The sequence below is a fragment of the Pteropus alecto genome, unplaced genomic scaffold, assembly GCF_000325575.1.
Source record: "Pteropus alecto unplaced genomic scaffold, ASM32557v1 scaffold204, whole genome shotgun sequence".
Lineage (NCBI taxonomy): Eukaryota > Metazoa > Chordata > Mammalia > Chiroptera > Pteropodidae > Pteropus > Pteropus alecto.
Window position 1 is genome coordinate 241444 of NW_006435766.1, and position 24105 is coordinate 265548.

General features: G+C 37.6%; 1 protein-coding gene across 5 annotated transcripts in view; it reads right to left on the minus strand.

Annotated features, from left to right (window-relative positions):
• Positions 1-24105, minus strand: part of NRP1 (neuropilin 1) — a 132449-nt gene that overhangs the window by 52320 nt on the left and 56024 nt on the right. For all 5 annotated transcript variants that reach the window (XM_006911363.2, XM_015588937.1, XM_006911362.2 and 2 more), the window contains exons 4-6: positions 21275-21502; positions 15309-15464; positions 13205-13371 (exon numbers count right to left, since the gene is read on the minus strand). In XM_006911363.2, the coding sequence (XP_006911425.1) occupies positions 13205-13371; positions 15309-15464; positions 21275-21502 (551 nt within the window). The remainder of the gene's footprint in view (positions 1-13204; positions 13372-15308; positions 15465-21274; positions 21503-24105) is intronic.

Genomic DNA, 24105 nt, shown 5'->3' on the forward strand with positions numbered 1-24105 from the left:
CGTGTGTGTGTGTGTAGGTTTGCCTGTAGCACCCAGATTATAACTTCTTTGAAAGAGAGAGCCTTCTTTAACTTTAAATTCACCTAGCCCTACATACTAGCCCATAATCCTTAGCAGATGCTCAATGTTTGTTGAATTTAAATTGAATGCTGGGTCAGTCCAGCATTGCTGGCAAGATCTGAAACTCCTTTCTTCCAAACAAAAGCCAAATACCCATCATTAAAGTCAATGTTAAAGTGTTTGGACAACTAACGTACTCTTAAGCTAGGAATGTAATTATTCTTATCTTGGTGTTTATAACTGCAAAAATTATAACTACTCATAAATTTTCCAGTCCTTTGAAAAGTCCACTACTTAAGGCTAGAATGTGCGAAATGATGTGCTTCATTGCCCAGGTCTGTTCCATGTGAAATATTCCTTTTTATTTATTTCTCAAATGACCTCTCATGAATGTAATAAGTGTCCCTCCTTCCAGAAGTTACCCCACAGGGTAGCAGAGCCTAAATCATTTTTTCACTATATCTACCATGCTCTCAAATATCTCATCAAATCTCGAATTTTTATTTTAGAGATAAATTATTTGCAAGCATGATGCCCATCCTTGGGAAGTTTATGTATTGGATTTTTATGTATCTGGTATCTTAGACAGCTCCCATACCTTTCCTGTATATTTACAAAAGTAGCAACATCAAAATTTCACGGCGTAACTAGAGGTTCCATGGTTTTACCTAATTAACATGTGATCTTTATAAGATGGAATGATAGCTTTGTGTGGCTAGGAAATGAATGCAGATTACAGGCCATTTGTAATCTTTGTGTTTTTTTGTCTCTTCGTCTCTGAGAAACAGCCTTGTAAGCAAGGCTCATGGATGAAGCACCCCAGCTGGATCTGCACTGAGGCAAGGCCACGCAATGCCTTTCCAAGGGACAGCGACACCAGTTATAGACACATACATCTTTCCAGCCTATCAGCAATTTAAAGAGATTTTTCAAGCCTAAAAGACCAAGAACATATTAAAAAGCATGTACAGGTAAGGTATATTTCTGTTTCAAAAGCTGTTGTTCTACACTACCCATTAAGTTTTATCTGTACTATTGGGGAGATTCCTACATGACTCAAGATAAACACACATTTGTACTCAAGACATTTGTACTCAAGCAGCATCTGTCTATTCCAGCCCAAACAAAATGACTTGTTTATTATTAGTTTTGCAGGAAGTCACGCCTTTAATTTTTCTTTCTCCTCCTAAAAGCTTTGTTTTGAAAACAAACACAAAGATAAATTTTTGGAAACGGAAAACCTGCAGATGGGGGCAATAGTTTAAATCAGTCTCTTGGCCAATCAAATTTGACGGCACTCTTTTCCCACTGATTTTCCATCTATTTCTCAGTAATCTAGGTGGGCTGCTCATGTTAATGAGAGTTTCATGTTCTGATGGAGAATGTGGAAGTGCAGGTGTCCAAGAAAACTCCTCTACTTGGCATTAAAAACCCTGCAAGGAGCTGATTTGATTACTGAGATTAGAGTCCGTCAGCCACGTAAGGTTGTAACGAATGCTGCTGGAGACAGAGAGAAGAGAAAGAACAGACTGCCTAGGTACAGCTGGTCGTCAGAAATTGTGTGTAAACAGTTATTCTCTGAAGGGATGCCAATCATTGCTGAGAACAGATGAAATGAACTTGGAGATTTAATATTTGGTTAACTGTGTTTTCCCTGTTGGAAGCTAACCATTCAGCCAGGAAGTGTATACTGATTCTTTTTAGGGGATCGCTTATAAAGGAGATAGAGAAAGCCTTGAAATAACGCATTTTCTAATAATCACTCTCTAAGAGAATCATCTGTAATTACAACTCACAATTGATGTTCTGTAGTTTTGGACTGAGCAAAGGTCAGCCTGCGGCAGGAGAAAAACTAGAAAGTTGGAAACTCCATGGATGGATGTGGAAAATGAAAACAAGGAAGGGAAAAATATTATACGATATTATACAGTGATTTCCATGCTTCTAGAAGAAAAAGATAAGGCACATGATCTGAAGACATGCTGCTTTGCTATCCAGATGCAGCCAGCAGACAGAACTGCAAATTCTTTTCATGTTCTGAAAAAAAATTCTATCTATACTAATTTCATGCATTTCAGCCTGGGTCATACAACAGGAAAAATGCATCTGCATGACGACTTTCAAACCACAAGAGAACAAGCACAGATGTGGCACTGAACGTACCGTGTTATCCCTCCCCAGCGCTGCCTGAAGTCCTTAACATAATGGAAGCTGTGACTTGCATTTATCCACTGGAACCATTCTTAACACATGGTTGGACACATCTACTTCAACCACATACTTTGGAGGTGACAAGAGGTGAAATGTTTTCTTGGTGAACATGGCCACGTGGCTGCGTGTGGGGTGAGGAAGGCAGCGAGAGGTTCTTGACAAAAGAAATAAAGCTAAGGGCCATCTCTGGGAATGCTGATGAAAGCATTCTTTTCATACGGCCCTGTAGGTTTTCAGAGCAGTTAAGAGTCCTATCACATTATCACTATATTTTTAGATGCAAAGTTAAGGATGAACATACATCACTCTGTACAGTTTTAATAAAACTGTCAGTATTTAAAAAGAAATGGAATGAGCTGGTTTTTAATCTTTTGAATTACTTTTGATAAAAATATTTTAATTGAGATGAATTTTATATGAGACACATGATATTCTAAATCTAGACACTTTAAAGAAAGATAAATAGATATTCACATAAATTCTTCTGAAAAGCAGCAAAGTTCTTAGACCAAGGGAACTAAATTATTGTATTATGGAAGCTGATAATTGAAGATGGATTTCAGCATATGCAAGTTGAACTCCAAATTATCTACTCCTGCCTCTTTTTACTTTTTGTTCTACTCCCCTCCCCCAAAGACACAGGGCAGATAGAGGTCATATAAGATGCTTTCCATATTTGTCTCAAAAAATAAGATTTATTTATTTACTAGCGGTTGATTTAGAGGAACTATCATGTTAAATGAACAAATGTATTAACTGATTTTTCTTTATACGGTAAATGATTGCTAAAATAAATTCTTGCTATCCTGGTTTTGGAATTTTCTAAAGAAATAACAGCATCCTTATAAATGAACGCAATATTTGGAAACATAAGTTAAAGCTACAGACAGAGTATTATGTATGCCCTATAGAATATTGCTGATTGAGAGTACCAATGACCAGTCTGGATTTTTAAAATAATGTTTAAAAAACTAGGCTAGTAAAATTTTGCACATTATATCTTCATTTTTTAAGATTGAGAACTTTAAAAAGTTCTTTTCTCTTTTCCGCATGAGCTTTGTGTATTTCTTGAAATATCAAAAACATTTTCACGTGATTTGCTAACTTCTTTTCTTCATCATGAGTATATTGCACTGGAAAGTTAATATTTTATTTCCAGATCGTCAAACTGAAGGCTCTGTCAAATTTCTTGGATCTGTATAGCCATTAGTCTGTGCCTCCATCTAGATCTTGGTCTCTCTCTTCTGAGACGGGCTCTACCTTTATCAGCTTTAGTCCTAAGTAGACATGCCAAGTCTTAAAAGAGGAAGGCACCTGTGATGACCTCCTTCACACAGCTGGTTTCCTGGGGTGTTTTTCCCCTTTACTTCTCTGGGTTAGCATTATGGGCTATAGCATTAAGCACGGTATCTGTCTTCTTAAGGAAAGAAAAAAAGAGTGGGCGTTGGGAGGACTTGAAGATGTGAATAGTCTATTGTGGTGGGTAAGCCCATGCCCTACAGATATTTCCTTCAAAGGTTGGAGAGACATGAAAAAGATGAACTGTCTTGGCTTCATCTTATCTCCCCTCGTGGGCCACACTTCCCTGTGCGCTGGCACAAAGGAACCAAGGAAAACGGACCCCACTAGTGAAGTTTCTAGGTGAATTCCGCAGATAAGCTTCATGGGCGAAGCCAGCCTAAACAATTACTTGATCTAAGGGGAAGAAAATCTTTTTAATTAATTTTTTTTTTTTTTGCTATGTGCTGCTTCACATGATTATCAGCAATATTTAAAATGAATTCCAGCTCTGCTTCATATATTTATATTTTCATTTAGGCAAGTCTAGGGCATGAGCTGATAGAGTAAATTTATTTTTAAAAGAATCACAGAATCTTAAATGCTTGAAAAGACTGCAGAAGCTGTCTGGGCCAATCACTTGTCCCCTGAAGAGTTCTATCGATAACCCTCCCAGCCTTTCTAAAATAATGAAGGAGCTGGTTTATTTTTCTGCTAAATCTAGAAAATATAATTAGAAGTTTAAAACATTCGAATTGTAAGAAAATAAAACTTTGGTAAAATTAAGACTTCATTCTTCTGAAAAAAGGCAATTAGAGGAATGCCATAAATGCATTTTTAACCCCTTGAGGCAAAGAGAATTGAAAAAATGCATCAATCACTTGCATAAGTATGTATGTGATTATTCTGAGTCATAACATGTGCAATTAGTCTCAAGTACTTACTCTGTTCAATAGCTGGAAATATAAAAGCATAATGTACTTTATTACTATTGGGATTTATAGAGCATTTTTTATTTAATCTACTTTTCTCTATTTGAACAGAGAATTGAATGAAATGTGAAGACTAGAGGGTGAAGTGGAGAAAGGAAATGTGTGTGTGTGCGCACGTGTGTGCGTGTGTGTGTGTGTGTGTACGTATGTGTGTTTCAGGTCAGCATCCAAAATTGTTATTTTGATATGGATAAAAGTTGCTCATTTGCTGTGGGGCTTGTGAAGGGTGCATGAAATGAGAACTATATGAGGGTGTGGAATATCCACGCACATCTCGGCTTTGGAATTTCCAGGGTGCACTTTCTTCACTTTTGAAGAAAGGCGCTGTGGACGTGCTAGAAACATTTTAAACTGCGGGTTCTGCCAGTTCTGAAGAACACATATTTTTTGCTCTGGGGCTTTCAAATTACGATATGAAAGTTATTTAAAGCTCAGGAGTTTGTGTGTTACATTACACGCTGCATAAATGTAGCCATTGCTCCTAAATGCGAACATTAATGCACTCTGTAAAGGTACAGTTATTACCGCCGGGACAGAAATCAACAAACCCCACCAAAAGAATTTCTTAAAACTGCTATCATAAAATCTGTACATGTTATGGATTTCATTAACATTTTACTCCCCAAGGATTCCCAATTGTATAATAACAGAAGTTCTTTAAATTTTAAATGCCACAGACAGGAACAGCCTTTCACTGAAAACAGATGTGAAACCAACAACCTTACCTTCTTATTGGTCCACAGATATGAAACTGGTTGGTAATTGATAGCTCTTAATGTGTTGTTGTTTAGGTTATAGAATTGGAAACTTTATAGTATTTTTCTCATAAAAAGATAAGGTAATAAGCAATAGACAAGCTTTTCAAACACGGTTCCTTACTCTTGATTATATTCGAAGTTAAAAAAATAAAAAACTTCTTTGATTTGCCTACTGCAAAAAAAAAAAAAAATTAAAATGGGCAAGGGTTGGTGACACACATGTCCAGGTGTGGAGGAGCTCATTTCAGTCTTATTATTCCTAAATCCTGTCAACATAATTTGCGATTTTGTCTTGGTGTTTTCTTGTCTTAATTCCATCCTTATCAGTGCATTTTGAGACCCGAGCTTGCAGTATTCTAAAATAACATCTGTATTTATTTAACTAAAAACAGTTCACGTTTAAAGCTAAAAATAGTGAACCTTAAGATAAATAAGCAAGGTTTATAAGGCTATTTTCCTGGATAAGGTAAACAAATGAATCTGTATTTTTAGAAAACAAAAGAACTACAGTTCTATTCAAATCGTATCTATGATAAGCAGTTGAAAAGGGACAAAAACCAGCCAAACAACCAGTTATTCTTTCTTTCAAAATGCTGACCAACCTGAATATTTAAAAAATAACTTGATTAGGATTTTAGGCATCTTCTACACTCCCTGCTTTTCATTTATGGGTGATTTTACTCCCAATAGGACATTTGGCATTGTCTGGAGACATTTTTGGTTGTCATGATGGCAGCATGTGTGCATGTGTATATGTGTATGTTTGCATGTGTGTGTTACTGGCTTCTAGTGGGTGGAGGCCAGGAATGCTGCCAAACGTCTTACAATGCATAAAAAAAGACCCCCCAAAAATAATTATCTGGTCCAAAATGTCAGTATTGCCCATGCCGAGAAATCCTGCTGTAGACTTAGGCCAATCATTTGTTTACGTTAAAGCTTTTTCAGTGACTGTTCAATTTAATAGAATCATTTATCAATCAGCGACTAAGCAAAAATATGCTGGGGTTTAAATGTGCTTGCTTGGTCTTCAGGACACCATCTTCAAAAAGGATCCAAATCTATTTTCACATCTTGTTGAAATTAAATAGTAATAAAGAAGTGGGAGAAAGGACACTAAGATACTAGTCCAGGTTCTGTCATTAACTCACCATGTGATCTTGTACATCACTTAACCCCTGAACATATGCAAATGAAGGAATTTAGACAAAATGATGTTCGCATCTGTTTTCAGTCTTACACTTAAAGTTGAGATATCCTACAAAGAAAAAATATTTCCCCCTAGAAAATATTTATGAATGTTGGCTCCAAATAGACACTGGCATTAAACATAAAACCAAAACTGTAAGCAAAATGGAATGTGCACGCTATGCAAATTAATTGATTTTTAAGGGCAACTCGACCTAAACATTTGTGGTTCTTTCAGTATTGTCTTTCCAGTGATGCTGCATCATAAATATCTATGAGGTTTCTTTAAACTTCATACATTTTCTTTAGGGAGTGCTGACATAAAATATTAATTAGTAAAATCATTTGACTAATTTTTAAAACTGAATTAAGTGGTCAGCTTGACCAGAATAGTTAAAATCATCTTGGTATTTTTCTATATGAAAAAAAAAAATCAGTTAAAAATGTCTAAATAATTATATAAAATGTGCATTCTGTTTTCCCCAAATCATGTCCTCTTGGGAAAAAAAAAACACTCTGAATTTAATCTGTCCCTATAAACATTTCTGATATATATTTCCTTCAAGTGACTTCCTATAATACGGAAAAATCAAGATAGCAGAGAAAGCATTAGGAAAAGGTCCCCAAGAGACAGTAACTTTTGGAACATGGACTTCCTGGGTGGAAAGATAATCAAAGAATAAAGACCTATGATATATGAAAGGAAGGATGTAAAGCACTTATTTAATGCAGGAAGGAGAAGTCAATGCAGAATCAGGGTAAGATAACCAAAGGCTCACCTTGGGGAATTTTTTTAAAGTAAATCGTCTCTCTTCCAGATCAATGTTTTAGCTAAAATAACATGTTAGTATTAATTGCAATAAACATGCACACACATACACACACACACAGTACACCTGGTAATAAACATTCAACTGAACAGCTGTATTTTCCCTAAATTTACCAGCGTTCTATTTTACATGCATCATTCCACGTTTGGGTAACCCAGTGAGCTATTTTTGTCAGTTCTCTAGTTACACATTTATAAAGCATCATTTTATTTGAATCTCAGCAATTTACTAATGTTCTGAATGAGATAAGGCACACACTACAGTGTCTGGCTTACAAGCACAGAGAGTTTACAATAAGGATAACCTGGCTCAATGTATGTTCTGAATTAGTCAATTTAGCAGGTGGAACCAATTTTGAATGCAGTCATACAGATTATAAACCTGCTAAAAACTAGCAATTGTATGAAAAATCAAAAACTATTTCATAGGAGGTACTTGTTCTACACTCAATACATTAATATAGGGAAACAAAAGCTTTGTCCAGAAAGTTCAGAAGAAAATTATATATGAAACTTGTTAAAATAAATGACAGTCTAAAGCTTTAAGGTAAATTACTTCAGTTTCTTTTTTTAATTTTAGGAGGCAAACTCACTTTAAAGATAAAAACAAGGGTTTCAAATAATAAATTCAAAGAACAAATTCTCAGTTCTCCCACCCAAAATTTGCTAAAAATGTGTAATAATACTGTATCAGAGGAAATATTTCTAAGAATTCATGAGTTATTTCATCCCATTTGGCACTTAAAGGACATCCATCTCACCCCTTCTTAGTTCCTGAAATCAAATCCATGCCTTTACATTATCTTTTGTCTCCATTCTCAGCAATTCGTAACTGATAATTCAGTTCCTGAATCCTGACACAGCCACTTTGCATGTTGTTGGTAGCAGCAACTCACTGGCCTTAGGAACCTCGCTATTTAATGACAGTCTCTTCTGTAACTCTTGAGGCCTCAATACCTCATCTGGCTTTGTCGCTTTTCTCTCTATGGTTGTCATGAGAGTATATGCATAGCTTACCTCACATGAAGAAGTGTGAGGTGAAAAAAATTCACAATTTGAATAGCCAAAGAGCTATGCAAATGCCAGCTGCACCCTGGGCTAGTGTCAGACTGACCACAAGTGGTGATTCACCAGCTGCTGTCTGCCATCCAGATTTCTCAATGCCTCCTGATTCCCTTCCCAAGTCTGCAGAAGGAAGTCCGCTTCAATTGTGTAAGGCTGATTTTTCCCACAAGTTGCATCTTTCCCCCAAGTCAGGAATCTGAACCATTTAACCTCTCTGGGCCTCAGTTTTCTCACATGAAGATGCAAATAAAAATCTCAGGTCTACTTAACTTACATGCGAAGGCTATAATGGGATGCATTTAAAAAGGTGCTTTTAAAAAGAAGGTATTATACAAATAAGGTTTGTTGTTGGAATATGTCCTACAATTAATTCAAAAATCCACCAAGCAACCTAAAGACCTCTTGGATTTCACCAGTTCCTCATGATGAACTGTAATGAGGGCACCTACTTTTCTTTGACACTACAGGGGTGAACGCGGCAGAGTGTATGCGTATATGTCGTCATGGGCGTGTTTTGATTCAGTTCAGCCCAACTCCTTAACACACTAAAGCCTTTTATTACTGGTGTCTGCTTTCGAAGTTCCTTCAGTTAGAAAATGTGGAATATTATCCAAGAGAAATACATATAAGGCAAAAGGAAAACATGGAAACATGCTTCCTCAGAAGGTTAGCACTAGCTCCTGTCTTCTGGAACATTTCTTCTCCTCAGCTATCAGAATGAACATCTGCACTAGAAAATGTAGTGAAGAGGGAAGGTGCATTTGCTTCAGAAGCTTGCTGATGTGTTCTTACAGTTACAGAGTGTCATCTTGGAGGGATTCTTCTGTGTGATTAATCCATAATGGGGCTGATTTACCAAATCAGGCAGGATGTGGTTTAGAAGCCAACTGCTTTCTGTTCTTTTGGAATAAGTGAAGGCATACATAATCTAGTGCCAAAATTTTTCCCACAAAATACAATGCCCTCAAATTTGTAGAGGAGTCAAGTCCAGCTTGAATAGGTTTGTCAAGTAATTCTATGTCTAAAGTCACTGGAGGGTGTGGTAATCGATTAGTCCCTGGTGCCATTTTTATTTCTTTGGATTAACAAAACTCATATTCCATCCAGGCATTATGTCTCTGCCTTTTTTTTCCTTCTTGTCTCCTGGCATTTTAATCAGGGAAAAGTCACAGTTGTTTTGAGGAAAGCACTCCCAAGAGCTTTAATTAAAGCTAGAAGGATAAATCTGTTTACAGTGTGGTGAACACTATCATTAATAAAACATTGAAATAATTAACGAATTAAATTCTGCTTTGTATGTGAATAGCTACACTTAGGATCTATAAGAACATGTCTCCTGAACAGACATATTTGCTATGCACAATCTACAGAGACAAAAAGAAAAAAACTGAGACTGTGTTTCTTTGAGATGCACAGTATTGTAGATTACTAGAGCAAGAATGGAGAAGGTGATATTATCTTAATTTTATAGGAAAAGAAACTCAGTTTCAATGAGATTAAAGCATGGGCTCTAATGATGTGCTTGAAAATTAAGATTTTTTATAGTGCCACTGAGTCTCCACTTTGAATCCTTGATTGTTTAACCAGAAACAAAATTAAAAAAAAAAAAGATTAAATTAATAATAAGATAAGCAGCTCTAGGACACAGAATGGAATGGAATATTCTGAAAAAAAAAAGGTGTGGGGCGGGGGGGACAAATTTTACAGTGTGATGAACTCTGCCATTGACAATGAAGAGGTTTTAGCCGGTCAGGATATAAAGTGGCCTTTGAAGCAGGATGTGACCATGTGCGGACCTCCAAGTCGGGACTTCCCTTAGTGCTCCTTCTCACTAAACTGTTGCCTCTTGTTTTTAAGCTTTCTGGCAGATCACAGATCTCACAGGAAGCATCAACTTGGATGTTCATATCGACAGTTAATGGTGCATTGTTTTTTTTTGTCACTCAGTAATTTCCTAGAGAAAACAATGGGAACCGAAAACTGTTCCTGTCTTGAAGGAAAGTCAGCTTCCAATATTGCCTTATTAATTTAACACATGCACGTGTTTGTCCTTGTTGCTAGAGCAACGTGGGGTATATTTGATGCGAAATGTGAAAAAGCTGAAAAAGAAAACAAATGCCATCCGCATACTGATGCGCTCAGAAACAGAAATGTGTGTGAGCTAACGTTCCTGTGATCGGAGGTCTGAGCCTCTTGCCCTCAGTCCAATTATGCTGTACTTGTTGGTTAATTTATAAAGTGTCTATCCAATGAAAACAAGGAGCTAACCACTTCCAAGTAGTTTCAGAAAAGCTGGAAACACATGAAATTATTCATAATTAGGTGATGGGTGTATGTTAGGTGCTACCACCATGTACGCAGACATGACAAGCATGTAAATGAGTCCACTGAGCTCTAGAAGGAGAAAAAATCATTTTATCTCAAGGAGAACTGACATTAAGCTTTTCTGACATGCACTGTCTAGAAGGATGGAGGAGCAAGGGTTCTGCATTCTAAGTGTAGACGCAATACACACCCAACTCATCTTGGTGTGAGCCTTCTTAGCAGGAGGAAAAGTACAAAGGGAGGTGAGTGATGCTTCACCAGGTACACCAGAATCGACAGAGATGGTAATGAATGACAAAGATGGAATGTACTGAAGTGTAAAGAAGCAGGCGTTGGAGTCCCACAGACCCCGGCCACTAACTGTGATCTGGGACATTTACTAATCTCTCCGAACCTCGGTGTCCTCATTTTTAAAGTGAAGATAATTGTAACTCCTTCAAGGATTGCCATGAGTATTAAATAAAAAGATGTCAAGTACTACTCAGCGGTCAGGCTGCATAGTAAGCACTCAATAAATGGTAACTGTTCTATGAATGGCACAATTGTCATTTGTGCTATTCACCAACTATTTCTAGCTCTTTTCCCTTGAGCACATGTTGAATTGCTGCCCCTCAGACGCTTAATGTGGTTGTGGGATGTGCTTTGGCAGTAAAATATGGGTGGAAGTGCTCTTTTCGAGGGAATCGAAGAGCCAGCATGCTCTGCCATGCTCTTTCTCTCTCAGCCTTGGTGGAGGGCAACATTTCAGATGACAGCCATTCAGATGGAGCCAACCAGAGATGGAAGGTAGCATGAGCAAAAGATAAACCTTCTTGTTTTGGTTACTTTGCTTCTCTTGACCTTGCTTTGGTAGAAAGTGTTGAAACATTTGAGATTTTTTTTTTCCTTCGGGGCAATCTCAAATTATGCCTAACTCCCGAGAATTACGTAAATCCTGTCCTGTTGTCAGATGCTTTGTGAGAGCCCATTTTGCCTCCATGTTTCTACCGACAGAATTGCTTTGCACAGAAGAATTGCTATAGTTGCAGTTTCAGATCTCTTGCAAGACCAATGTCCCTAAATTATTGAGCACTCTCCACATTACGGAGAATAGGACAACATTACCATGCAAACATGCTTAGCATTGCAAAATGTAAGCTTTCCTCTAGAGGCGTGTCTTGTCAATCACATGAACTGCTTGTTGGTTTGGGGATGTGGAAAAACAAGTTACCAAGAGCTATTTTGACATAGGCAAATTCATTTCTTTTCTGACTTAATCTAGAGCTGGATTCAGCAGTCCCAGGGTAAAAGTCTCATCTTTTCTCACCCTCTGCATATTTCTCAGTGTTATCATTTAGAGGTTAGCATGAGTTCAGTCTTCTGTAATAGGCCATTTCGCTTTAAGTGTATGTTAAACTAATATTGACCTTTCCAAAGTAAAACAAAATCTGGTATTTGTGCTCAAAAGACTGAAACAGCGATGGATGTGGAAAGTAGGGGATTAATCATCTTGGATTTTTTCTTGCTTAGAAACTCTCTTTGGGAATTAGTCATTTTTTATATATCTAGCAATGAAGGTAAGGCAAGCATTGCCTACACTCTTAAAAAGGAAGCCTAGATCCTTCACCAAATAGCTTTGTATAATTTGCCCACAGTTTAACCCACTCAGACAGATGTGTATGCATCATTTGACAATGGGTGAAAAAGTCAAGGATGCTGAGCATCAAGCCTCAGGTGGGAATATCCAGACATCGTGGTTAGGCACGTTTGGATTGGGAGAGGTGCTAGGAATAGGTCCAGAGATGAGTGATGGGTGTGGGGTATAGTGGGGGGAGGAGGGTCTGTAGGGAATATAAGGATTATTGCAGAGAAGGGAATGTCACAGCAAAGTGAGAAAAACAGAAGCAATTTCACTAATAAGAATCCAAATATGTATATTTCATACATGTGTGGTATCCATAATTCACAGAGACCAGTGCCACCCAGCCCTCCCCCACTCCCCCCGCTCCGCCAATAAACTGCCTCCTGGGCATGTGCTAGATTGACCTATGTGGAAAAGTGAACCTCAATCCCCTTTTTCTCTTCTTCTACCTGAATAAACAAACAAATAGAAAACCATGTACTTTGAAACACTTATTTCATGCAAGTCTGCAAGTAGGGTTAAAATATTTCATCAAGGAAATAAACATCTGTTGAAGTAGGAAGCATATCAATAAAAAATGTGTAGTTCTTAGGAAAAATCAGATCTTTCAGTGTTACCAAAGTGAGACATCTGTGCTCAAATTCTGTGAAGAGTCCTATATAAGTATCTGAGAAGATAAATACATTTGCAGGGATGTCATCCGGGACTGCTTTTCCCTGACGGTGTGCCATCGTGACATGATGCTTCTACAGAGTGATTAGATGTGGTGCCCACTGTCCTTCTCTTCTCACGTAAGGCATTTAGCACGGCGCTGTTCCCCGCCCCACCCCCAACCTTTCTAGATGACCAAAATGTTTTTAACCTTAAATGTGATACATACCTGTATCCACTCTCTGTAGGAATCTTCTCCGGGAGTCCACCCGTTCTCAGGGTAATTCAGGCGTGAGCGTTCTGGAGACCAGTTGATACTATACTGGGAAGAAGCTATGATTTGATCAGAATGAATCTCTCCTGATTCCATGCCCAGAGCTTCCATGCATTTGAAATCTGAAGGGGGAAAAAATGGCCCAGTGTCATCAAAACACAGGGGATCCAGGACACGTCTTTTTTTAGGCTGGCAGACTGAAAATGTTCATTTTGTATTCACACACAGTTTTATGAAAGATGACATAGCACTATACATGCATTTTCATGGCAATAATTTTTGTTTTTATTTTGTTTGTTCATTTGGTTTTTAAATTTCATATGAGATAAATCATAAAGTATTTGTCTTTCTCCGACTTATTTCATTTAGCATAATAACCTCTAGTTCCTTCTATTTTGTCACAAATGATAAGATTTCATTATTTTTTATAGATGAGTAATATTCCATTGTACATATGTATTACATCTTTTTTATTTACTTGTCTATTGATGGACATTTAGGTTCATGGCAATACTTTTAAAAGCAAGGCTATGAAGGTCTCATAGTGATTAATTATTTTCTCAACTGGACCTAAATCAACAGAAATACTATTAGAAATTTATTAGGAAATGACAAAAATTCTGATTTATTTTCAAAGTTGAATGTATGTAGAGATGTCATGTGGGCACACACTGAAAATTGTGTTTCAATAAAATTTTACTATTGAATTATTTTCCCCAATATCTAATGAAAGCGAAAAAAGCCTCTATGTCCATTTACAATCCATATTCAGTGGACACTATAACTCAACTCTCTGTCTTTCAGATTCTTTGCAGTTGGCACAGAGGCCACTTCTTCCTGACTCTCTTTGTTCTCACGCCCCCTGCTCATCATTATCAACATCAGTTTATTTTATTAAAACACAAAAGTATCAATCAGTGGTAAACTGTAGTATCATATGGTCCCAAAGAGCATCGCAATTTTAAAGTGTAAAATAATAATGCTCACAACGATGACCACATATTCCATCAAAGTACTAAAGTGAAAAAAAGCTTTAGAGATGAAATAGAAGATTCTCAACCATCCAGAAAATCTCAACTAACCAAAACTTTACGTATTCCAAATTTTCTATCACAATAAGTAAATCTGTATTGCATAAAAGGTTTTCATTCACTTGTTTCATACTTTTAAGGTTATGTTTGTTATTTGTAATATAAAAAATATTTATAGGCACAAAAATACATAAATTAACCAACTAAGTTAATTAAAAATAAGTTTTTGAAATTTAATTGGCCTTTTAATTTTCCTGTAAGATCCAGTAGAAAATATATGAGCGTATGTGTAGAACAGTTGCCAAACACTTCCTGTCTTCTCTCTCCGTGCCATTTTACAACCTCGCAGCTAGAACTGATGAAACACACAATTTTTCACAGTTCTTTCAGTTTTTTTTTCCCTTGGGTCCTTAGAGCCCACATAAACTTTGAGAAAGGGTTAGTTTAGTTAGAGTATTTTAATAAGGCAGAATATATATATATATATATATATATTTTTCCTTGTATGCCAAGTTATAACAGAAATTAAAACATCCTTCTTTTAGGTAAGTATCTACTTTCATTCCCAAAAGAAGGAAAAACAAAATGGCTTTCACCGCTGTCTTCACAAACCAAACCACCACACATCATCCATTCTACACGACTGCAGAGAATGGTGGTTTGATGAACTACAGCAGAATTGTTCTCAGTCATCCATGATCGATGCCTGTCCTTTTATGAATCTCAGCACAACACACATTTGAGGGTGCCAGGTAGGTGGTCTGGTATATTTCATTGTTTCAAGCCACTGTTTTTCCATTTTCCACTTTCTCTCATAATTTCAGAAGCTTACAAGCAGCCTTTTTGTACACAATTTTATTAAGAAAGCACATCAGATAGTTCTTCGTAATGATATTCACAAAATCCATTTAAAAGAGAAAAATAAACATTTGGCACTCCAATTCACGAAACATTTCTTCAGTGTTCCATGTGGCCACAGGTGTGTGAGGAGAAAGAACATGGGCTTTGCGAGATGAATAGACACTGACCTTCTGAGACGCTGCTCTGCAGGACACTGTAGTTGGCCGAGAAGCCTTCCTTTGCTATGGCGCTGTCGGTATAAAAAACCATGGACAGGATGCCCGATGAGGAACGAATTCGACCTGGTGTTTTCTGTCCGCAGTAACGGCCAATGTGAGGGCCGACTGGAAAGGGAGAAATGCAGAGAACATTAACATATCTTTCCTTCTATGGCAGATACAAAAATAACCATTTGCAAACCTGGGTCCCAGCAGAACCTAGAAGTGTTTTCCTACGCAAATCAAGTCTTCCCCGGTTAATTGCTTTGCAGTGAACATATTGGATCAGGTTTGCGGAGAGGATTTCCAAGTGTGCTCAGAAGGGCAATAACAGGCATAACTACGTTCCCCGGGAACAGGAACCGAATCGAAATGCTTGCTTCAGCTGCAAGGAATGAAATTTGGGCTGTAAAGTGCCACCTTGGCATTCATCTCCAGGACCAGACTGCACACATAGTCCAGCGCAGAAAGACTCCAGCTAGGCTGCGGTCAGTGAGGTCTTTTGGAGATGCCTATTCTCACTCCTCCACCCTAGAAGGAGATCCTGGGGAAGGCCTGAGTCCTAGGAACCTGTCTGGAACCAGAGCAGTACCAAGGGTCTAACCCAGTTCCGCATGACTCCAATTTCCTTCCTCATTCCATCTTTTAGTCTTTATGACAAACATCACTGACTTGGATGAAGGAAAATAGGTCATGTCCTACTCAGGACTTAATCTGAAGACTAGTTAATAATTGTAACAATTAAAAAATTTAGACACTATGGATACTGATAATTTTTCATAACAGCAAGTTATAATCAAAATGAAAGGAAAATACAGCTTTCTGAGTTCTGTCCCAATTTTCTTGCTCCTAAACCTAAGAGAGGTAACTGTGTTGCACTGGTGTCCAGTGACCTAGAGATGGCCCAAAGCAGCCATTTGTGCACCTGAGGCAAAAAGTAGCATGTCAGGCAGTGAAAGTTAGGGAACGCTGACTGACTTGTGATAAAGTTAAATTGCTATTTGGCTTAACTGGCCACAAACTCGTTGAAGAGCTTTTACACAAACCTTGGCAATTAGTAACTGTAAGTTGCCTTATGGATGGTGCAGAAGCCCTCTGGGCTTGGAGACTCTTTTCATTTTTCTGTCCAGATCAGCAGCAAGACAAAAAAAAAGTCTCATTTTCTCTAGGTTTTCTCATTGCACATATGGTAAGATCATAGCAGACGGTTTGGGCTTAGAAGGACAATCTGGTGTGGACTGCTTTTCCCCTCCAAGAAATCCATGCTTCTGTGCATTTCAACTACAAGTTATTGCTTTGCTCAAGGAAGCAGAGTAGGTGGACCTGTCATTGGCAGGATGGGCCTTCGACAGGGATATGATGTTCCAAGGACTGTGTGTGCGGCTTGGATGCAGCTCGGAGAAGCTCCAAATGTGATCAAAAAAGTGAACCTTACAAGAAGTGATCTCCCTGGAGCCCCACTTACCAGCTGAGTTCCCAGCTGGCACCTAATGTGAGCTCAGATCCTTGGCTAATAGGTTTTCAGCTCTTGGTCAGCCCTCTTAAAAAACAAATAAATAAACAAACAAAAAAACCAAAAACACCTAACCCAAAGTGGTTTACATATTTGAGTCAGTGCAAAATGGTTATTTTGACTATCTGATAACTTCTCCACGCATTCAATGTAATTGATTTGACTATTTCAAAGAGTTTTCTTTCTACTGTAATCCCTCACTCTCCAGCAACCAAATATTTTATGTACGTAGACTGCTTTATTAGGAAGAAAACAAGGACCCCTCTAGGAGAATTGATACAGATTCTCTACAGGACATCACATGGTTATGGACAGTGGCTTTGAATTATGGGAGAAACATTTTGTTATGTTAGGCTTCCCAGCTGGCAGAAGAAAGCATCTCAGAAGATGAAGCTCTTGCTACTTTTTTGGTTTCTTTTCAGCTTTAATCCTGGCTTCGGATTCTCCTACCAGTACTCGTTTTTTGCCAGATTTTCCTCATTCTGAATGTAGCCCTACCACAATCCAACACTTTCTTTCTTCACTATGGAGTGCAAAGTTGCCCATAACATATTCATGAAAATATCTGGCTAGAATCACTTCTGGTCTTCAATCAGGCTTAGAGTCCATTCATACTTCTTCATTTAAATTCCATTATTGTGGTTTCATAACTTTTTCGTTCTGTAGTTGTGGGCAAACTTTTACAGTCCTGATCTTTGGGGTCATTCTCTGATCACCGCGGCCGTTGACCTTGCCAAGAATACAAGGGCATAAGGGAAGCTGCAGTCACCTTTAGCTATGACTGCTGATCCTCCCCCTCCGCTATCACTCAATTCCTCTGGGAAGGGTGGGGGGTGTCTCTTTGAAAGAGCTAACAGAAGAGAACTTGTCTAGTGCAGACTCATAATTTAGAGTCTCCATGACTCACTGGTGTATAATGTGTGAGACACGCTGCGTAAATCTGCCTCTGTCCTTTCAGATCGTTGCCTCCGGACAGCAGCGCGCTGCTCTCTCCAGGAGCCCTCAAGATATGAGAGTGACAGGCTTTTTCGACCATAATACAAAGAAGTATTGAATTTTTCTGAACAACAGTGAGATTTTGGCCCAGCAAGCTAATGCAATATTGATCTGAGGGAGAGTGGGTGAAATACTCTTGTCCGTCTCGGGTATATGCTCATTTGTGTATTTACATGAACATAGCGAGTGGGTTTCTTCCTTCTGTTCTTGTGGACCCAATGGCCAAGAGAAGAAATGAAAACAGTCACAAAAACAGAAGTATGGTTCAAAAATTGAATTATTGAAGAATTTAAGTAAGCATCATGTACTAAGTTGTCTTTGGGGGGAGAGAAAGCCAACAAATACCGTGTCTTCTCAGGTGTGAAGCCAATATAGTATTTGTGTGGTTTAAAAGATATACATGCAACTGGGAATGGCAATATCCCATTCTTTATATTTTCTGTTAATCTCTCCAATAATTATAACCCTACTTCAGAATCAGACAATTTGGCTTTCCGTGAAAAAAGGGCAATGATCTGCTATAAAAAGGCATTTTTAAAATGAGGTATTTTGAATAAACAAAAAAGGGAATGATTTCAAAAAGTTACAAGACAGTCCATGTACACTCGTTGTACAATAATAAATATTTTAGTGGAGAATATCTGGACTTTGCAACTTTTCCCCAGATAAAAATTTGCACATTTATATCATTTATATTTCGGAATGTTTATATCATTTATATTTTATATTTATAACTTAGAAGGTTAATTTTAATATCAAAGTGAACTTAAAAGATAACTTTTATGAAACTTATTCCTAAAATCATTAATAAAATTTAGAATGTAGGTAGCAACGGCAGCCCAGCTTCTTCTCCCAGCATAGGAGGGGAGCCGCGTGGTGTGAGTTACACATTCATGCTTGGCTCATAATCCAGCACAAGCACTTGTGGCATCGACCAGGCAGCATACTTAGCTCATGGCTCTCAAACCACATGTAAACTTCCCCGATTACTTCAGAGTTGCTACTTGTGACTCTATAGAGCTTCAAAGAATGTGATAGATGGAGACGTGTGATTCACAACGTGCATGCCTCAGATTTCCAGTTTTTGAGTAAACTGCTTTCCTTCAAAGTCAATCTGAATCAATGGGTAGCTTTCAATTACTTAGTCATCTAATTCAATGTTTATGATAAAATGCAACATAAAATCACTTGACGGTTAAAAGCCTTCAGCGCCTTCTGGTTGTTGTTTTTGGAAAGGATATCAAAGACTAAAAGCAATTTTGCTGGCAGAGGAACTGCATGTGTTGAACCACTATGATGAAAATGTTTCTAGTGTCACTGACAAAAACCCAGGAGCATACAGTCTCTCATTTTGCCTAAAAAAAGAGAGAACTGCTACACTGACACAGGCTGGATGAGGCCAGGTAAATATTAATAAGCATTCAAACACAATTTTCACATTCCAAAGCCAGTTTTCTCTGGGAATAAGTCAAATGTACCATAGTTTAAAATGTGGGTGAGTTGCAAGGCTGATAACTCTTACTGTCAATTGTTCTTCACTTTAACTCGGTGATTTTTCCAAAGCCAGAAAATTACCGCTTTGAAAACCCCTTGACACTAATAACAATGTGCTTCTTTCTGAAAGTATTCTAAATAAGTTAGTTGATTAGACCTCCTTTCAGATGTCAATTTAAATGTAAGTTCTAGAAAGGAAGGCTACGCGTTTGGGTTGTGAACAAATAAACCCATTATTAAATGTTCCAACTATTATTACAATACTATTATAATATTGTTTCCCTAATTATCAGATTGAATACTTGGAAATCAATCAGTAGTCTGTTTGGGCAAATCTCATTACTTAATGAAGTAATTTCGATAAGATCATCATAACCCTATTTTCATGGTAAGAGAGCAAAGAAGCAACTAAAGTAATGTTAACCCATTTATTCCAATGACAATATAAGCTTTCTCTAGAGAAAAAAAGTTTTTCTCCAATGTTATTTACGGTTTAGTAACATATTTGTATTACATTACACTGATAATTTGATGTCATTTTAAAGACAAAGGCAATCTCTTTCACATACTTGTTCTCTATTTACATTTTATTTAAATACTTTTTCCTTCAACTCCGTAATAATATCTGACTCTGGTTTATAGATAGTTATACATATCTCTAACTGCAGGATTTATAAGAACTTCCAAGCTGCCCTTCCTGGTCTGCATAGAGTGAATTCTCCAGAGAAATCTTAATATTAAACCAGACTAAACATAAGACAAGCAATGCAGCTGCAACAAATTATTTGATATTATCTCCCTCTGTTCAGAATTTGGTTGTGTAGTTTTGCCATTCACCTTCTAATCCACAAGGATTGAAATGGAAAACTTTCATTTAGCTCTTCACATGACTACTTCTCCCACCTCCTTAAAATCTTAGCTCAAATGTTACTTTTTTTATAAGGCCTAGCCTGACCATCTTACTTAATAATTAACCCACACATCCCTCTCCCCTAACCCTAGCACTTTTCATGCCTTTACTATGCTCCACTTTTTCTTCCTTTCATTTTTTGTTTTGCTTATAGAATCTCTCACCTTCTAACATTCCATGTACATAATTAATTTATTTGTAATGTGCCTTGTTTGTTGTCTCATTTCCCCAGAATCTAAACTCCACAAAGGCAGTCATCTTTGATTGTTTTATTTACCAAGTGGCTAGAACAGTGCCTGGGACATGGCAGGTATATAATAAATGTTTTTTAAATGTATAATGAATTTGGATGATAAGAACAATAAATATAAAAGATGTATCAAGGTGATTCAAGTCGCCAAAGATAAAAATTCTCTGGAGAACAGACAAGGAATCTGTCTAAATGAGAAAATGGTCTTATTTCTCTTCTAAACTTCCATTTTTTTTGGTGGCAAAATGGATGCTTATTTTACCCCTAAAATTTTGTCAGGTACTTAATCTCTCTGGTCTTTAATCTTTGCATTTGTAAAATGAGTGGTTTGAATTAATTGCTCTTTTAAGATGTCCTCCTCTGACAGTCTATTGAATAATGACCAGTAGGCAGGTCAATGAAATGAACAAAATAATTTAGTCAAGAAAATTATTGGTCCCAATAGAATTGGTGTTGGTCCCAATTCTATCTCATACACACACACACACACACACACACACACACACAGCAATGCGACCTTGCATAATCATTCATGGACTCAGTTTCCTTATCTACAAAATGAAAGAATTGGACTAGATAATTACTAAGGCAGTTTGAGTTCAAATATTTCATCGCTGCTCTGCATAAAAAGAGTTACTATTTTGCTTTGTTTTCCCTCCTCCTTCTGAGCTATTTTTTTTTTTTAATGATGCATGTATCATGACATGTGTGAAAGAATGACAGTGCCCACCCTCCAGGTCCTTCCCTTTTGAGGATGCTTCCTCCCTTCTTACCCTCAGGGAATCCATCCCAGATTTCCAGCCGGTCATAGCGACAAAATATTCCCCCTGGAGGATTTGAGTCAGGCTCTAGGTCAAAGCTTTCAAATTCCAGGATGATCTCTGACATCTTTGGTGCAAAGATAATATAAGTGCATTCAAGGCTGTTGGGATATTTTTCAGGGAATCCAGGGGACTTAATCACTCCGCTAGGGGTTGTGTAGTTCTGCGAACACTCAGGACCTGGAATAAAAGAGAAAAAGGAGTAAAGTGAAAATCCTCTTAAATAACTTCACCAAGAAATAACCTGGGCAAAGATAGCATATCTTTCTAATAAAAGCCTACCATTGTAATCATTGTCCTAATTATTCATTACTCAATCTTTTTATAGTAGTGCTAGGTATGGAAAGTCAAATTCAGATTTATTGTGTTCACCTTAGTTTTCCATTTGTGTGGAGCAATTTAAAAACTTCTGCTGTTGCAGAGAAAAAAATGACAAATATAAAATCATGTGGGAACAATGAATGAGTAAGCTACAGAAATCTTGACAGAGCCCTAGAGAAATAATTATAGCCCCTTCAAGCTTAAATCCTTAAATCTTGAGGCTGACAGCTCTTTATTGGTGAAATAGGACATTTACAAAGGCGAGGGGGAGAATTCGATGGAGAGAGTTTGGGTTTCAGATTCCTACACGAGTGACTCAGTAACTTTGCCAGATGTGACCTCTGCCTTTTGACAAACTAAATGTGAAAGGTAATTCGTACATGTACCCAGGGTGAGTGACTCATTCTGAGTGGTGTTGACACAGGTGTGCTGGTAAAGTGTGGCTGCTAGTGAGGGCACGATAAACTGTGATTACAGGCTGTGTTGCTAGAAGTCACCTGACATTAATGTTGACACCCTAACCTTCCCCAAAGTATCAGATACAATACTGTCTGCTATCCTAAAATTATTTGTTCATATATATGTGTGTGCATGTAATGTATATATTTACAGTGTGAGATTTTAATGACTGTTCAGTGTTACCAAGATTTTACAAATTATATTAAGTTGGTCAAGTGTATACGTACATATATTGCAAGTTGACCATATAACTCCCGAATGACCACAGTTTCAGTTCATGGTATAGCACTGAACAGGGTGGCATTCACCACATTGCTGAAAAATTGACCATCAGCATGGACAGGAGCATAACAGCTCTGCCCCTTATCACCACCACCACTGCCATGAATCAGAGATGATTTGACCCTTTTGAATCTCAGGATCCAACCTAGGGATGTCCAACTCAACAATTCTTTTCTTGGGCCATTGGTCTCCCTGATGGCACCCTATGATGACATGCAAGGATTCAACTCTAAATAAGAAGGTTTTTTGAGCTCGTTCTTAACTAAACATTCTCCAAAAGTACCAAATACTACAGGCAATGTATTAGGCATTAACACAGATTAAATTTAACTAGCAAATCTCTAGATTTAGTGGCTAGAGTTAGTAGGCTGAATCCAGCGCTTCTGGCCACTTATTGAGAAAACAGATCAATTGCTTTCTTCCCATGCAATTAGATCTTCCTGGCCCAGGAGATGCAAAGGAGTGATGCTGATTAGTCTAGCATGATCAGCCTGGTCTGTAGCAGGCTGACTTATTTAAAATACCTCCCAAAGCCTTCTCAATGTGGCTCAGCCTTCACCGTGATGGCCTCAAATGCTTATCTATTCGATTCTGGTTAAAAAGTTATTAGTATGTGGCATTTTGCAATGTCAGTTCCACGAAAAGAGATTATGAAATACACTATATAATTTATAATCTGTTTCTAAGTTATTTGGTGGCTTCTGAGATGACAGTGACTATGCTAATTTAACTCCTTAATTCATAAAGAATATGCATGTAAGATACTGGAAACCCTTTAGAATTTTATTTCTAAGATGTAGGAACAGTGACCCTGCAAACCTCCAACCACCTCCTTGGGGTAAAAAAAAAAAAAAAAAAAAAAATTGCTTTGAGTAGGCCCTTGTAAAGCAAAGCAAACAGCAGAGTTTAATGCAGGTACTAACATTTTTTTTCCTTATAAAATTGTCCAGGCAAGATTAAGATTTAATGAGAGAAAAAAATGACAGTAATCAAGGGCATACTTTCAAAATCAAATAAATGTCAGTGCTTTCATTGTGTCCTTGTCCTGTCAAATACCTTTGGAAGCTAGCTCAGGTTTTTTTAAGGTATTTGGCAAAAGCTGGGGAAATCTCAGGCAGTGATGGAAGAGAACTGGCTTGAGCACAAGAAGGTCTGAGTTCAGGTCCTGTTGTTACCACTAACTTGCTGTGCCTCAAAACCTTTCTGGTCTTCATAACCTTTCTGGTCCTCAGATTCTGTGCATAGCAAGTGGAGGACTGACTTTGGGATTAGAAAAAAAATCTCTTTAAACTTAAAGATTCTGTAATTTCTTAGTTCTTCCATCATGCATCAAAATTTGTTTTGATATCTTTCATTTTCACCATTGCATAAATCTGCCACAGTTTAGCAAGTGCGTCCCCAGAAAGAACTGTGGCAGGAATGGGTTAAGGAATTCCGTAGTGAGTATACAAGAGAGGAACCAGAGGGAGGGCAAGTAGCCTAGTGTGCCTAGGGGCAAACGAGCTGGTGGTGCAAGATGTGAGATGAGGGATGTGCATGCCCAGCACTAGAGACGGCAAACCCCATGTTTTTGACATTGTAAGACTGAGAGCATGTTGTGTAGTTATAAGAGTGATACGGTTCATTGTTAATGACAATGAGAATGGATAATAATAATAGGTAAGATACTCTTTGGAATTATTATTAAATATGCAGAGTCTTAATCAAAAAATATATGAAGT